At 44.8% G+C, this 13,983-nt stretch overlaps 1 protein-coding gene across 1 annotated transcript in view; it reads left to right on the top strand.

Moving 5' to 3' along the window:
* Positions 1-13,983, top strand: part of bicc1 (BicC family RNA binding protein 1) — an 85,854-nt gene that overhangs the window by 54,446 nt on the left and 17,425 nt on the right. The window contains exons 7-12 of the mRNA XM_076298522.1: positions 3,024-3,212; positions 7,382-7,633; positions 9,774-9,905; positions 10,949-11,180; positions 12,471-12,629; positions 13,574-13,761. Coding sequence (XP_076154637.1) covers positions 3,024-3,212; positions 7,382-7,633; positions 9,774-9,905; positions 10,949-11,180; positions 12,471-12,629; positions 13,574-13,761 — 1,152 coding nt within the window. The remainder of the gene's footprint in view (positions 1-3,023; positions 3,213-7,381; positions 7,634-9,773; positions 9,906-10,948; positions 11,181-12,470; positions 12,630-13,573; positions 13,762-13,983) is intronic.

Raw genomic sequence — 13,983 nt, 5'->3', positions numbered from 1 at the left:
AGTTGCACCAGCTCCAGTCATCTGTTGTGACTCAGCACAGCCCAGTGAGGGTCCTCTGTCTGTCTGTGTGTGTGTGTTCCGTGGGAAAGCTCTGAGCTCATGTCCTCGGCATCACCAGGGCTGAGCGTTAGCTTAACATTGCACTAACACTTAGTCATGTTTACGTCACCTTTACATTGAGTCACTTTTGAGCAAAGACCTTACGTTATTGTATAGTCATTCATATTTGTACGGCACTGAATATGTGTGGAGTCTGGGTATTGAATCTGGGACCTTGCCGGTGCTCCACAGTTGTGCTACTACATACATACAGTATATGTGCTACTGGCCTACAGCTGAGGTCTCCAAACCTGTGTGGAGAACTTTCCTGGAGATGATGACAACAGATTAAGATCTGTTTTCTATTAAAGGCTTAGCTGATTTATGATACTAAATTGAAAATGTTCAAAACAGGGAATGGATGTTGGGGAGGGGGGGAAGAGACATTTTTTCTTCTCGTTTTCAAAGGGAGACCCACCATGAGAACACACGCAGGTTCTTTGTGTTCTTTACCTAGTGGAAGACACACACAGGTTCTTTGTGTTGTTTAGTTAGTGGAACACATGCAGGTTCTCCATGCCGTTGAACTAGAAAAAACACACACAGGCTGTCTGTGCTGTTTAGATGGAGGGACACACACTATTTCTCTGCACTGTTTACATAGAGGAACACATACTATTTCTCTGCACTGTTTACATAGAGGAACACATACTATTTCTCTGTGCTGTTTGGACTGTAGCGTTTACGGGATGCTTTGCCGGTCCAGGCTTAAGGAAGGCCAGGACACCGGCTCTGGGTTAATGTCCATGTGATGCCTGAGTGAGATTAGGCGGTTTTAAAAATTAGCCTTGCATTCTACTGCTCGCACGCTTCTTTAGCCACAGCAGTTTCCTCTCCAGGGCAGGCTTGTGCAAAATTCCAGAATTGGATTGAAACGGGCTCTTAAATTCCAATTCAATTCTTGAATTTCACTTGCATTTCAATTGAGGTAGCAAACAGGAAACAGAATTGCAATTCGAATTGTGCACAACCCTGCTCCAGGGCTAAAACCACTCTGGTGGCAAGAGTCAAAGCCTGTGTACACATACACACACACACACACACACACACACACACACACACACACACACACACACACACTCTGAGCTAGCTTCGTGTTAATGTGTTTGTCTGAGCAAACCCTTGGGAGGGTGTTGTACGAAACACAAAATGATTATTGATTCAAGCTGGGTCATAGCAAGGTTCAGACGTCTGGCTCTCGGTGCACTTTCAGCGAAAACGAATCTTGTATCTCGACACATTAACGCCTGCCCCGCCTAACGGGTTTATTAATAAAACATCATCATAATGCCTCAAGTGCAATTCTTAGCCGCCCAGCCGGCCCAGTGGGAAGGTCAGACTATATTTAAACCTGGACAGTGAGATGGAGTAGCACAGAAAATAAAAACGGAGAGGAAGAATGGAAAAAAGAAAAATAATACACCGGCGAGATGAATGATTGGAATTCCCAGCCTTCAGGCACAGCGGGCCTGACTGATGGCCCATTTCCTGTTTCTCGACCAATGAAAGCCTCCTATTTGGTCCCAAGAAGGAGGTGCCTCTTTTCCGACCACATCTGAAAGGACTGGGGCGGGGGGGTGGTGGGGGTTAGCCGTCTTTCATTTCTCTTCCTCTCTCTTGCTCTCTCTCTTTCTGAGTAAAATGCGAACGTAAGCATGGGCCTCCCAACATGTGGGACTGATCAGGAGGGCATTTTTCAAGGGCTGGGCTGCTCCAACTGTTTACAGTCTGGGTGCTGGTGGAGGGATGTTGGAAGAGACGTTGGCGAAATGGTTGATGAAACGTTGATGAAATGTTGATGCTGTTTTGTACGGCTTTTTGTTGATGATGATGATGCTGATGCTGATTTGGTGTTTGTTCTGTGAAAGTCTGTGTTTGTGACGTTGTTGCAGCCGACCGCACAAATATTTAGAGCTCATCTAAATGTCTCTAGTGTAAGCACAACAACTGACAGAAAGAATCACTGAACAAATCGGTTTGCTCTCTCTAAATCTCTTTCTTACACGTTTCTGTAATCAAGGACGCGTATCTCAAATTTCTTCTTGAAACTAAAGGAAAATCATCCTAACTCTTACTGTTGGTCTAACTGATTCTTACTGATTATTTAATTTTCAGTAACACATAATAAACACTACATTTGAGAAGAACAGCATGTTTCCAATGGTGTGTTATTTGTCTGACACTGGTAGATTTCTTTTTGCAAAACAAATATCATTCTAATATGCAAAATATTATGTATTATCTGAAATAATACATAATACATGTTGTTCTTATTTTTTTCTGATTCTTTAATTTATTTTAATTCTACAGTGGCTTGCTTTTTCAAATGGATCCCTTCAAAAGATGAATTTCATCCTTAAGTAGAGATGAAAAAGAATTTGTGGTTGGACTTAAGATGAGCCAGCTTGGCCAGATCACCATCCCTTTCAGCGCGTCCTCTCTCACTCCTTCTCCAAAAGGCTTGGACTTAGTCCTATTCCATTGCCTTTGATCCAGCCTCCGGAGTAAACCACAGTCTCTCCCTAAAGCTCATGATGTATTGCAGTGTAGGCTACAAGCCTATTTGCTTACAGCAGCTGCCTAACCACTACCAGCCCCCTCTTTGTGGACGCCACTTGGTATTTAGGGCCGTGCACACCAGAAATGATAATTATAAAGATAACTGTAACAATGAAAGTCTCTCCTGTCAGCTTTTTATCATTCTCATAATCACTCTGAAAGTGATCACTAGTGATATCGTTATTGTTATAGTTTATGTGTGGACGTTGTCATTCAAATTAGCTACAGCAATAGTTTTTTGCCGTTATTGTTATAGTTATGATTCTTGGAATGAATGGCCCTTTTGTGTCAGTCGACATCTGAGCAGCTCTGCCCGATCCTGACTCCTCGATTGACAGTGGTTATCCCCGCCCTTTCTCCTGCAGGAGCTGCTCCCATTGGTTCTGATGTTTGAGCTGCCGGTGATGGTGCAGATGAACCCGGACCCCAGCTCTCCGGCCATCCAGCACATCGCTCAGACCTACAGCATCTCAGTCAGCTTCAAGCAGAGGTCGCGCCTGTACGGGACCACGGGGGTCGTCAGAGGGTCACAGAACAATGCTGCCGCTGTGAAGGTGGGGGTCACACACACTCACAACACACACACACACACACACACACACACACACACACACGCAACGCAGGCATACATGCAACTGAGTTAGCACCTGCATTTGATCATGTAAACGTCTGCTCCTAATGCATGTGTCTGGGGATACTCCTGCAAATAGACGCTAGAAGACAGGCAGAGGACTATTATTGGGATCTACCCGTGATCTTGATACTTACTTAGATTCAGTGCATTCATGCTTTATAGAAACACACTTCATCTCTCTCTCTCTCTCACACACACACACACACACACACACTTTCTCTAATACATCTACACTCTCTGTGGAGCAGTGTTTCCACCAAACCTGACTCAAATCAGAAACATTGGGCCAACTTGTCAGTACAGATCTGTTGTGACATGAGGTGATATTATGTGATGTAACATGGGGTCACGGTACATAGCATGAGATTACATACATAAATTACATACATGTGTGTGTGCAGTATGTACTGTGTACTCTCATGTACACATCCTCATATGTGTTGTGTGTGTATGCACAAGTTCACATGCCCTCTTATACAAACGTCTCTCTCTCTCTCTCTCAAACACACACACACACACACACACACACATACATACAGTACATACATACATAGTAATAACCTCCCTCACACACACAAATCTAAAACACACACACTGGATATGAGGATGAGGAAATCGAACCCAAAGTCCTCCAACCTATAGGGCCAGCTCAGCAAGGCCACTCTTGAGTGCTTCTGTGGAGATTTGTGTGTGGGGTAAGAGAGTGGGGGAGTTAACCCCAACATTACACAACACACACACACACACACAGTCGCCCACACAAGCACACACACACACACACACACACACACACACACACACATACACACACAATACACACACACACACACACACACACACACACACACACACACACACACACACACACACAGTCGCCCACACAAGCGCATTTCTTCCTGTCTCTCACACACTCAAAAGTAGAACCTCTGCTGTCTGCACCACTACCACAGCACGCACATACACACACACACACACACACACACACACACACACACACACTGACATACTGTACAGTGCACAGAAGCACACAGCCTGCCTTCCCCTGCCCGCTCCACCACCCCATGTGCGAGCACTGCCCCGATCCCCAACTTCCCCTGCTGGCCTTGACTGCTGTCACGCTGGCTTTGCAGAGGCTGTGTGTGTGTGTGTGTGTGTGTGTGTGTGTGCGTGTGTGTGTGTGTGTGTGTGTGTGTGTGTGGTGCTTTTGCGGAGGCCGGAGGGTGAAGGGGGGAGACCCAGAGCTGGAGCCGGCTGTGGGCTGTGGGTATGAGAGGTATGCGCTGAGCGCAGGGCCCTCTGTGGGACCCGGCCAAAACCACAACTGGGCAGAGACGGAGAGAGAGTGATGAGAGAGAGAGAGAGAGAGAAAGGGAGACAGAGAGAAGGAAAGATAGAAGGATACATGAGAGAGAGAAAGATGAGTGAGGCAGGAAAATAAAGAAGGGTGGGGAGAACGGCAGAGCCCCAAGACTAACGTGAAGAGTGTGAGCGCCCTGCCTCACCTGGGGAAGTACAGTCCTGAGTAATCATATAAAAACACTCACCTGGGGAAGTACAGTCCTGAGTAATCATATAAAAACACTCACCTGGGGAAGTACAGTCCTGAGTAATCATATAAAAACACTCACCTGGGGAAGTACAGTCCTGAGTAATCATATAAAAACACTCACCTGGGGAAGTACAGTGCAGTGTAATCATATAAAAACACTCACTGGGTGTTAGACGACTAAAGGGCTGACTGATAGAAAGGTGTTCTATTTAGACAGGATTAGGGATGTAACGATTACCGGTATAATGATAAACCGTGATAAAAATGTTGACGATAACAATTACCGTTTTCTTTTGAAATATCATAATTATCACAGTTGATTATCACGGTGTTGAAACCGTGTGTTTAATCCTTCCCAGCTTCATCCGAGCCTGCTTTTGACGTACAGTAGGCCTGGTACAATGAAGCAAAATTGGTACCCTACTGATTCTGTTGTCTAATTGATGGTTTTAACTGCGAATTGGATTAGGCTACACCTGATTTTAAAAGGCGGAACATTTTCACCGCAAAACTTGCACTGTATCATTTGCACTCTGCGTCTTTTTATGTTCGCGTGCACATTAAATCCATTCCACTCACGTTATCAGAAGAACACAGTAGCCTAAAGTTTTATTTCTAACACTTACTTTGGTCTCACTCAGGGTAGGAATTTCACGGCGGCCACGTTTTTGCCCCTTCCGTTGGCCGTGATGTCCCTTTGAAAATCAGAGGTTTACAGGCTACCTTGGTGCCCTTCTTTCAATATTCTGCTTTGCATCCTACTAATAGCGAATTTTATTTAGCCTATGGCCTGTCAAAATAATCTTAGCATTCACATCGCAAATTAATTTCTTTTACGCAGTGGAGAAAGTGACAGCGCAAGAAAGAAAGTGCGTCTAAATTCACCTATTCTTCTGTTGAACTACTCACGAAGTAGCCTACTCATCACACAGACATCACAAGTATCACATGAAAGAGCTTTTTCTCAGCTTTTAAACGATGTTAGCCGCGAATTGCTGTGGTGAACGGTTCGCGAGAAACGTAAATAATATAATTAAATTTAATCATAAATTCTACTGAAGGTTTTCGTCCATCTCCCTACCCATTCCTCTCGGTGCAATACTTCACGAACCTTTCGTTTAACACATGACAAACCATATATCAGAATAAACAGCAGACCTTACCGAACATAAAGGTGTAAAGCAGTCCCCTGTACAGTTAGCCGTTCCAGAGTAATTTTTGAATTTGCAGTACATTTCGACATGCATGGATGTCTCCAAATTTGGGCTTTAAGTTTTACAATGTGTTTAAATTGTTCCACATGATTTCATAACGGGCCAAATACAAAATAAATGTTACAAATATTGCCTATATATCGATAAATCAGAGGACAGCTGACTAAGAGTTTGTGAAAGTAGATCACAAAATGCTAAGCATACATCTAGGCTATTTGAGTTTCTTAAAGCTGAACTGTGCTTAAATAGTTCAATACATGATTTCATAACAGGCCAAATATAAAATAAATGTTAAATATAGCCTAGATATCTGTAAATATTAGATGTTCAGATGATTTGCAGTTCTATATAATATGTCATGTTTCATGTTTTTGTAATGTTTCATACAGTGATGCAGGTCTACTGCAGTGAATAGGCTATACAACTTTGATATTTTTTATAGCCTATGTGGCCTTTGTGCCCTTCACCAAATATGCCCAACTGAAGGCCAAGTGGCCTTGCCCCCAGAATGGTGAAATTCCAAGCCTGGTCTCACTCATTGGATCCAAATAACAGTAATAGCAACCTCCAAGTCATGGTAGGGTAAGTTAAGCGATAAGCACATAGCCAATTAAACATGAAAAAGTGAACGGGACACTTTTTGAAACTATTTCAGCTTGTGTAGGCCTATGAGTGCTTTCTGAACATATTGAACACACTTTTAAAAATACCGTGATAATACCGAAAACCGTGATAATTTTGGTCACTATAACCGTGAGGTTAAATTTTCATACCGTTACATCCCTAGACAGGATGTTTCCATTTGCCTAACAGGTGATATGTCTGGGGAGAGACAGGTGTGAGGAATGGCAGCACTGTGTGTATATGTGTGTTTGTGTGTGTGTGTGTGTGTGTGTGTGTGTGTGTGTGTGTGTGTGTGTGTGTGTGTGTGCGTGTGTGTGTGTGTTTGTATGTGTGTGTGTGTTACACTGTCATCATCGTCCTCATTTTCCTAATCTTTCTTTTGTATAGGAGTACAGCATTGAGTTCCTTTGTGCTTTGCGTTTCTCTCCCTCTGTAAAGGGGTATTGCAGTGATGTGTGTGCACGTGTGTGCGTGTGTGTGATCTTCATCCTCCTTCCCTGTAGTGTGGTACTGCTGTTGTGTCTGTATGTATTCTTTAATACACCTTCCACCTCTTCCTCTTCCTCATCACATACATTGTGTGTGTGTGTGTGTGTGTGTGTGTGTGTGTGTGTGTGAGTGTCACAGCAGTGCTGTGTATCTCTGTGTGTCTGTATCCTGTACGTCACACACCTTCATCCTCCTCCTCCTCTTCCTCTGCAGCGTGGCACGGCGGTGCTGCTGGAGCACCTGGCGGGCAGCCTGGCCGGCGCCATCACGGTCAGCACGCAGCTGGACATCGCCCCCCAGCACCACCTGTTCATGATGGGCCGCAACGGCGCCAACCTCAAGCACGTGGTGCAGCGTAGCGGCGCCCAGGTGCACTTCCCCGACCCGGGCAGCCTGCAGAAGAAGTCCACCGTCTACGTGCAGGGCACCATCGACGCCGTGTGCCTGGCACGCCAGTACCTCATGGTGAGAGACACACGCCTCGGCGCCTGCATTTAGTAGCTATCTTCTTTAGCTCTTCTTTAGCTCCTCTTTAGCTCTTCTTTAGCTCCTCTTTAGCTTTTCTTCTTCTTTAGCTCTTCTTCTTCTTTAGCTCTTCTTCTTCTTTAGCTCTTCTTTAGCTCTTCTTCTTTAGCTCTTCTCTAGCTCTTCTTTAGCTCTTCTGTAGCTCTTTTTCTTTAGCTCTTCTTTAGCTCTTCTTCTTCTTTAGCTCTTCTCTAGCTCTTCTTCTTTAGCTCTTCTCTAGCTCTTCTTCTTCTTTAGCTCTTCTTTAGCTCTTCTCTAGCTCTTCTTCTTTAGCTCTTCTTTTTTAGCTCTTCTTTAGCTCTTCTTCTTTAGCTCTTCTTTAGCTCTTCTCTAGCTCTTCTTTAGCTCTTCTTTAGCTCTTCTCTAGCTCTTCTTTAGCTCTTATTTAGCTCTTCTTTATCTCTTCTCTAGCTTCTTCTTTAGCTCTTCTCTAGCTCTTCTTCTTTAGCTCTTCTTCTCTAGCTCTTCTTTAGCTCTTCTTTAGCTGTTCTTTAGCTCTTCTCTAGCTCTTCTTTAGCTCTTCTTTAGCTCTTCTTCTTTAGCTCTTCTTTAGCTCTTCTTCTTTAGCTCTTCTTTTTTAGCTCTTCTTTAGCTCTTCTTTAGCTCTTCTTCTTTAGTTCTTCTTCTTGTCTTTTTGTTTTTCCCTCTGTCATCCTGTCTTCCCAACCTTCACCTCCTCTCTCTTCATCTCTCCCCCTTGCCGGTCTGTCTACTCTTTGTTTCTCCCTGAAGCTGCACCATTATAAAAGTGAGGCCACTCAGCTTCAGGGAGGAGAGGAGGACCTTCTCTCTTCCTCTCTTCTCCTCTCCTCCTTCTCTTCTCCTCCTCCTCTCCTCCTCCTCCTCTCCTCTCCTCTGCTCTCCTGCATTCCTCCCTGCAGCCATAATAAGACGGAGCCGCTCAGTGCTGATGCTTGTGCTTGGTGGTCCTCTCCTCTCCTCTCCACAGACCGTGGCTCTCCGCCAACACGAGCGGCCCACGGAATTAAGGACTGGACATGGGAGACAGACAGAGAGACAGACAGAGCGAGAGAGAGAGAGAGAGAGAGAGAGGAGACAGCAAGAGAGAGAGAGAGGAGAGAAAGATAAATAGAATAAACACTGATCGTCGTCTGGAACACACAAGTGGAGAACATTCCCCCCATGCTGTTGGAAAACAAAGTAATTATGATGTGGAGATCGCTATCCTTCCCACAGTTATGTGACCCTCAATAAAAGAAAGAGAGAGAGAGAGAGAGAGAGAGCAAAGGATGAAAAGAGGGTTAAAGATAGAGAAACTTGTACTGTAAGAGAGAGAAAGAAGCAGAAAAAGAGAGTGAAAGCCAGTGATAGAAGGAGAAGGAGATGGCCCCTCTCCACCGTCCCCCTACACAGTTGGCATTGTGAGGGCCGCAGTCCTGACCACACATTCACCACAGGAATAATCTGAAGGCAAATTTCTACACAGTTGCTGGCTGAAGAGAGATGGGCTCCGTTCAGCAGCATGAGAGGCCGTGCTGCCAGAAGGCTTTGGACTGCACTCACCGGCTCCATTAAGGGCCACCTCTCAGAAGTGGGCAAGGCGGTTGCCGTCGCGACGCCCCGGCGATCATCTCGGCCATGCCGGGCGTTCTCCGCATTTCAGGATGGGATCCTGGCCCAAAAGGCCCCGTGACAGGCAGACGACCATGAGAACTGAAACTAGGGGAACCAGAGCTAGGGGAATGAAAAGGATTCAGAGATGTTTTAGATCCATGCATCCCAGAGCACCTTGTGTTTTCCAGTACTCTCCAGTAATTCTCCATCAACTGAGTACAAGATTTGCTTTGTTTTCATTTTATCGTGCACTTTAACAATAAACACATTCCTTCATTAGCAAACCAACAGTGTGCATAAATAGTGATATAGTGATGTACCACAGGTCTGTTGGACCACTATCTTCTGACAGGTTTTCTTCAACCATCTAAACATGTTATTCTTCAGTACACAAACATATGCAGGGTTACTGTGTAGAAAAACAATGTTGGTAAGGTATTACAAACTCTGTGTGTTGTGTGTGTGTGTGTGTGTGTGTGTGTGTGTGTGTGTGTATGCACTGCAGGGTTGTCTGCCACTAGTGTTGATGTTTGACATTAAAGAGGACATCGATGTGGACCCACAGTTCATCACCTCTCTCATGGAGCAGTTGGACGTGTTCATCAGTGTTAAGCCCAAACCCAAACAGCCCAGCAAGGTGACAGAGACACACCCACACACACACACACACACACACACACACACACACACACACACACCAATACATACAAAACATGGAAGTATGCAAACAGCCTTACACACACTGTATACACGCATGCACACACACACACACACACTCACACACACACACACACACACACACACACACACACACACACACACACACACACACACACACACACACACACACACAGAGTCCTTCGGTCTGCTATAGGACAGAGCCTATGGATTAATGTGCTCTCAGCACCCTACACAAAGATATTCAGATCCAGACATTACATTGCACACACACACACACACACACACACACACACACACACACACACTTCTACAGACTTCTCAGGTCTTATACATGGCTGATCCTGGTTGCGTGTGGATTTATTTGCGGTCAGTAAACCCGGTCGGAAACACACACAGCGCACATTCGCACAAGGCCGAAGGCATGCTGGGAAACTAGTCCGTTATTTCATAAAACAACAGCCCTGTAATCTTACAGGCGCTGACATAAATCTACATGCCCGGACTGGTAATCGATCTGTCCTGGTGGGCTGCCATTCTTTGCCTTGGCGCCCCAGGCTCTTATTTTGAAGTAATTGTACTAGCAAGGTAATCGTCGACGCTTCCTGTTGATTGCCCACCAGGTTTTTGACAGGGGGATAAGTGTGCTTTTAGGGCACGCCCTGTAACTCCAGATATTAATATGTGCTTAAGAGTGTGTGTGTGTGCGTGTGCGTGTGTTTCACTGTTTCTCATAAACTGAGAACATATAGCTCTGTATATCCTATAAGTGCTGTTTAAAAATGTGCTTGACATAAGGCACCCTCTAGTGGGTTGGATTAGTGTGCACTGTACAGGTGACATTTTTAGGGGTAAAACTGAAAAATGTATGTTGAAGTTCATCAATTTAAGACAGTGTGTGTGTGCGTGTGTGTGTGTGTGTGTGTGTGTGTGCATATATGTGTGTATAAGAGTGTGCATGCAACACATTCCTAAATCATGTCTCTCCTCTCCCCTCCTCAGTCTGTCATTGTGAAGAGTGTGGAGCGCAACGCTCTTAACATGTACGAGGCCCGGCGCTTCCTGCTGGGCCTGGACACCAGCGGAGTTGCCCCCTCCTCCACCTCCTCCTCCCCCCCCTCCATCAGCAGCTGCTGCAGCCCCTCCAGCAGCCCCTCGGCTCCCCCCACCCTCAGCTGCACCACGGTGGGGTTGGACATCCTGGCCTCGGCCGGACTGGGCCTCACCAGCCTGGGTAAGACCTGTGTCCAGCTCATGATCTGCTTCACTGGACTATCTCATATGTGTGTGTGTGTGTGTGTGTGTGTGTGTGTGTGTGTGTGTGTGTGTGTGTGTGTGTGTGTGTGACAACAGGTTCACTTACTTACTCAGAGTTACGGTAACCTACCCAGATTTTTTCATTGAGGCAGATCAAAGCTATTTGTTGAAATAGTTGTTTCTGTGTTAAAAACTCCTCAAGTGTTGACTGAGGCTGAATTTGAGTCGGGCCCACAGTCATTTCCCGATCCCAGCCACAGCCAAACTCTTTCCCACTCAGTTCCTGTCTCCCTAGACAGTAATGAAAACCCCAAATGACAAACTAAACATTTGAACATGTGTAGCATATTAGTTGTAAATTATCATGTGAAAAGGAGATATAATGACAAATTAATCTACCAAGATTTTATCTTTTCCAAAGTAATAGTATAATGAGTTACTCAGAAAGGTCTAGGTTTATGGAAGGTTTGTGGAAGGTTTGTGGAAGACCTCGTGCCATTGAGTTCAATTTATTTAAGAGACAGAAGAAGAGAGAGGCGGCATCCTGTGCTCTTTGGCATTTTGTGAGACTACTTTTGTGAAAGGAATATTTTCAATTTTCTCTTGAATAGCGGCTTAGGAATTTTGGCAAGCCTCTTTAGTCAGCTTAAACACTCTGCAGTAACGTTGAGCCATTGTGCTCTTCTCCATTATAATTCCGACGTGAGCCAGGATTTATTTTCTTATTAAACTGTGTGGTTTTCAATAAAGGGATTACTTTTTTGAGATTGCCCATGATCCTTTGCTTGGGGAGAGATATCCTACGTCCCATGCTCCTTTGCACTCTTTAGGATCACCCTTAGAGATATCATATGTTCCTGTTTCTGTAAAGAATGTCCAGCAGTTCTTTGCCTTTCTTATTAGAGATCTCCTCCTACTCTTTGGGGTTACTTGTTTTTTTCTGATGGATATCCCATCAGCCTATCAATTTCCCATGGTCCTTTGCAGCCTGTAGTGTTTTTCTGTTTCATACGGTTATGGTCTTTTTCAGAAGAACATCCCATCAGTCTATTCTCTCCCTGCAATCTTCTGTGCTCATTTGCAGTCTTTATTGGGTGTCCCATGATCCTTTGGTCTCCTATGAAATGGTGAACTAAGAATTGCTCAGCTCTCTAACAGCTATCCCATGATCCTTAGCTTTCTAACAGCCATCCCATGATCCTTAGCTCTCTAACATCTATCCCATGATCCTTAGCTCTCTTAACAGCTATCCCATGCTCTTCTGCAGGTCTGCTGGGCCCCTCAGCAGCCTCCATGGCAAGCTCAGCCACCAACTCTCTCCTGAACGCCCTCAACAGCTCCATCAGTCCCCTGCACACTCCCAACTCGTCCGCCCCCAGCCCCACACTCTGGTCCAGCTCGCTGAGCAGCCCCTCCAGTAACACAGGTACAAACACACACTTAGTTTATTAAGCGTTTCTCATGTGTTAAGATTTGTATATTATAGTATTTGTTTATTTTCATTAGGCTATTGATTAAATTGACATTGTTGTTTATTATTGCTAGTCTCCTTAATGTAATCTAACCCACTTTTAACTTTTAAAATTGTTTACTGTTAAATTGAACTATTGTATCTGTTGTTATTTGTATGTCGCTTTGGACAAAAGCGCCTGCCAAATCCCATAACCGTAACCAAACCACACTCTTATGTCTTGTGCTGAAGCACCCTGTGGAAGGTTCACATACATTGACATTTTTTGTGTGATGGGGATCTACCTGTGTATATGTTTGAATGTTTGTGTGTTTATGTGTTTGGTAAATATGTGTTTGAAATATTTGCGTATGTAAGGGTATGTGTGTATTGTGGGGTGTAATGATGACACTAAATCCATGGTGTGGTTCATACGTCAATTTTTTTTTGGGGGGGGAGTGGGGGGATAAGATTATTATTTTTTTATTTTTATATTTTTTTTATTAAATCAGTTATAATCTTAAAAGTAGTTAACCAGTAGTACACTCAGATGGTACAACAGATGTCAAGTTATATTTGTCTTTCCTTACTAACTAACTTCCTCTAGAAAATTCAAGCGTAGTGGGCATCTGAACGCAGTGAGGTGGATACAGCACGGTGCTGTTAGATAGGACTCCAAAGGGGTGGTTATCTGAAGAAAACCTTGGACTGTTTTTACAAGATAGAATTAAATTTGTTTTTATCTCACAAAATGTCACTTGGGTATGAAAACATATAATAAAGTCATGTTTATCTCCATTTTAATTGCAGTCATTTTACCTAAGCCTATCCACAGTTAAGGTCAGAACTCATTACAGGCCTGTCCTCCGTGGTGATGTGGCTCCTTTAGGAACAAGTCGATGTGCTGTGCTGCGTTGCAGGTTTCTCCTCCCCTCTGCTCATCCACCCGGCCACTCAGGCCACCCTAACCAACATCCTGCTGTCGGGGGTTCAGGGCTTCACCCACAGCAACCCCTCACCTCCACCCGGCCTAGCGCCCAGAGAGCCACCCGGCAGCGACGGCTCCGACTGCAGCAAGGCCATGGCACCACTCAACGGACATGTGAAGGTATGTCCACACACATACACACGCACATACACACACACACACACATACACACCGGCGCATGTATTAACTTACACAAACCACACACACACACACACACACACACACACACACACACACACACACACACACATACACACCTGCGCATGTATTAACTTACACAAACCACACACACACCCACACACACACACACACACACACACACACACACACATGATAACACTT

This window comes from Alosa pseudoharengus, unplaced genomic scaffold, assembly GCF_046254945.1.
Source record: "Alosa pseudoharengus isolate Yale_2024_CS ecotype anadromous, Long Island Sound unplaced genomic scaffold, YU_APseudo_1.1 YU_APseudo_1.1_scf_21, whole genome shotgun sequence".
NCBI lineage: Eukaryota > Metazoa > Chordata > Actinopteri > Clupeiformes > Clupeidae > Alosa > Alosa pseudoharengus.
The sequence above is the reverse complement of the archived record's forward strand: the minus strand, read 5'-3'. Positions and strand labels throughout refer to the sequence as shown.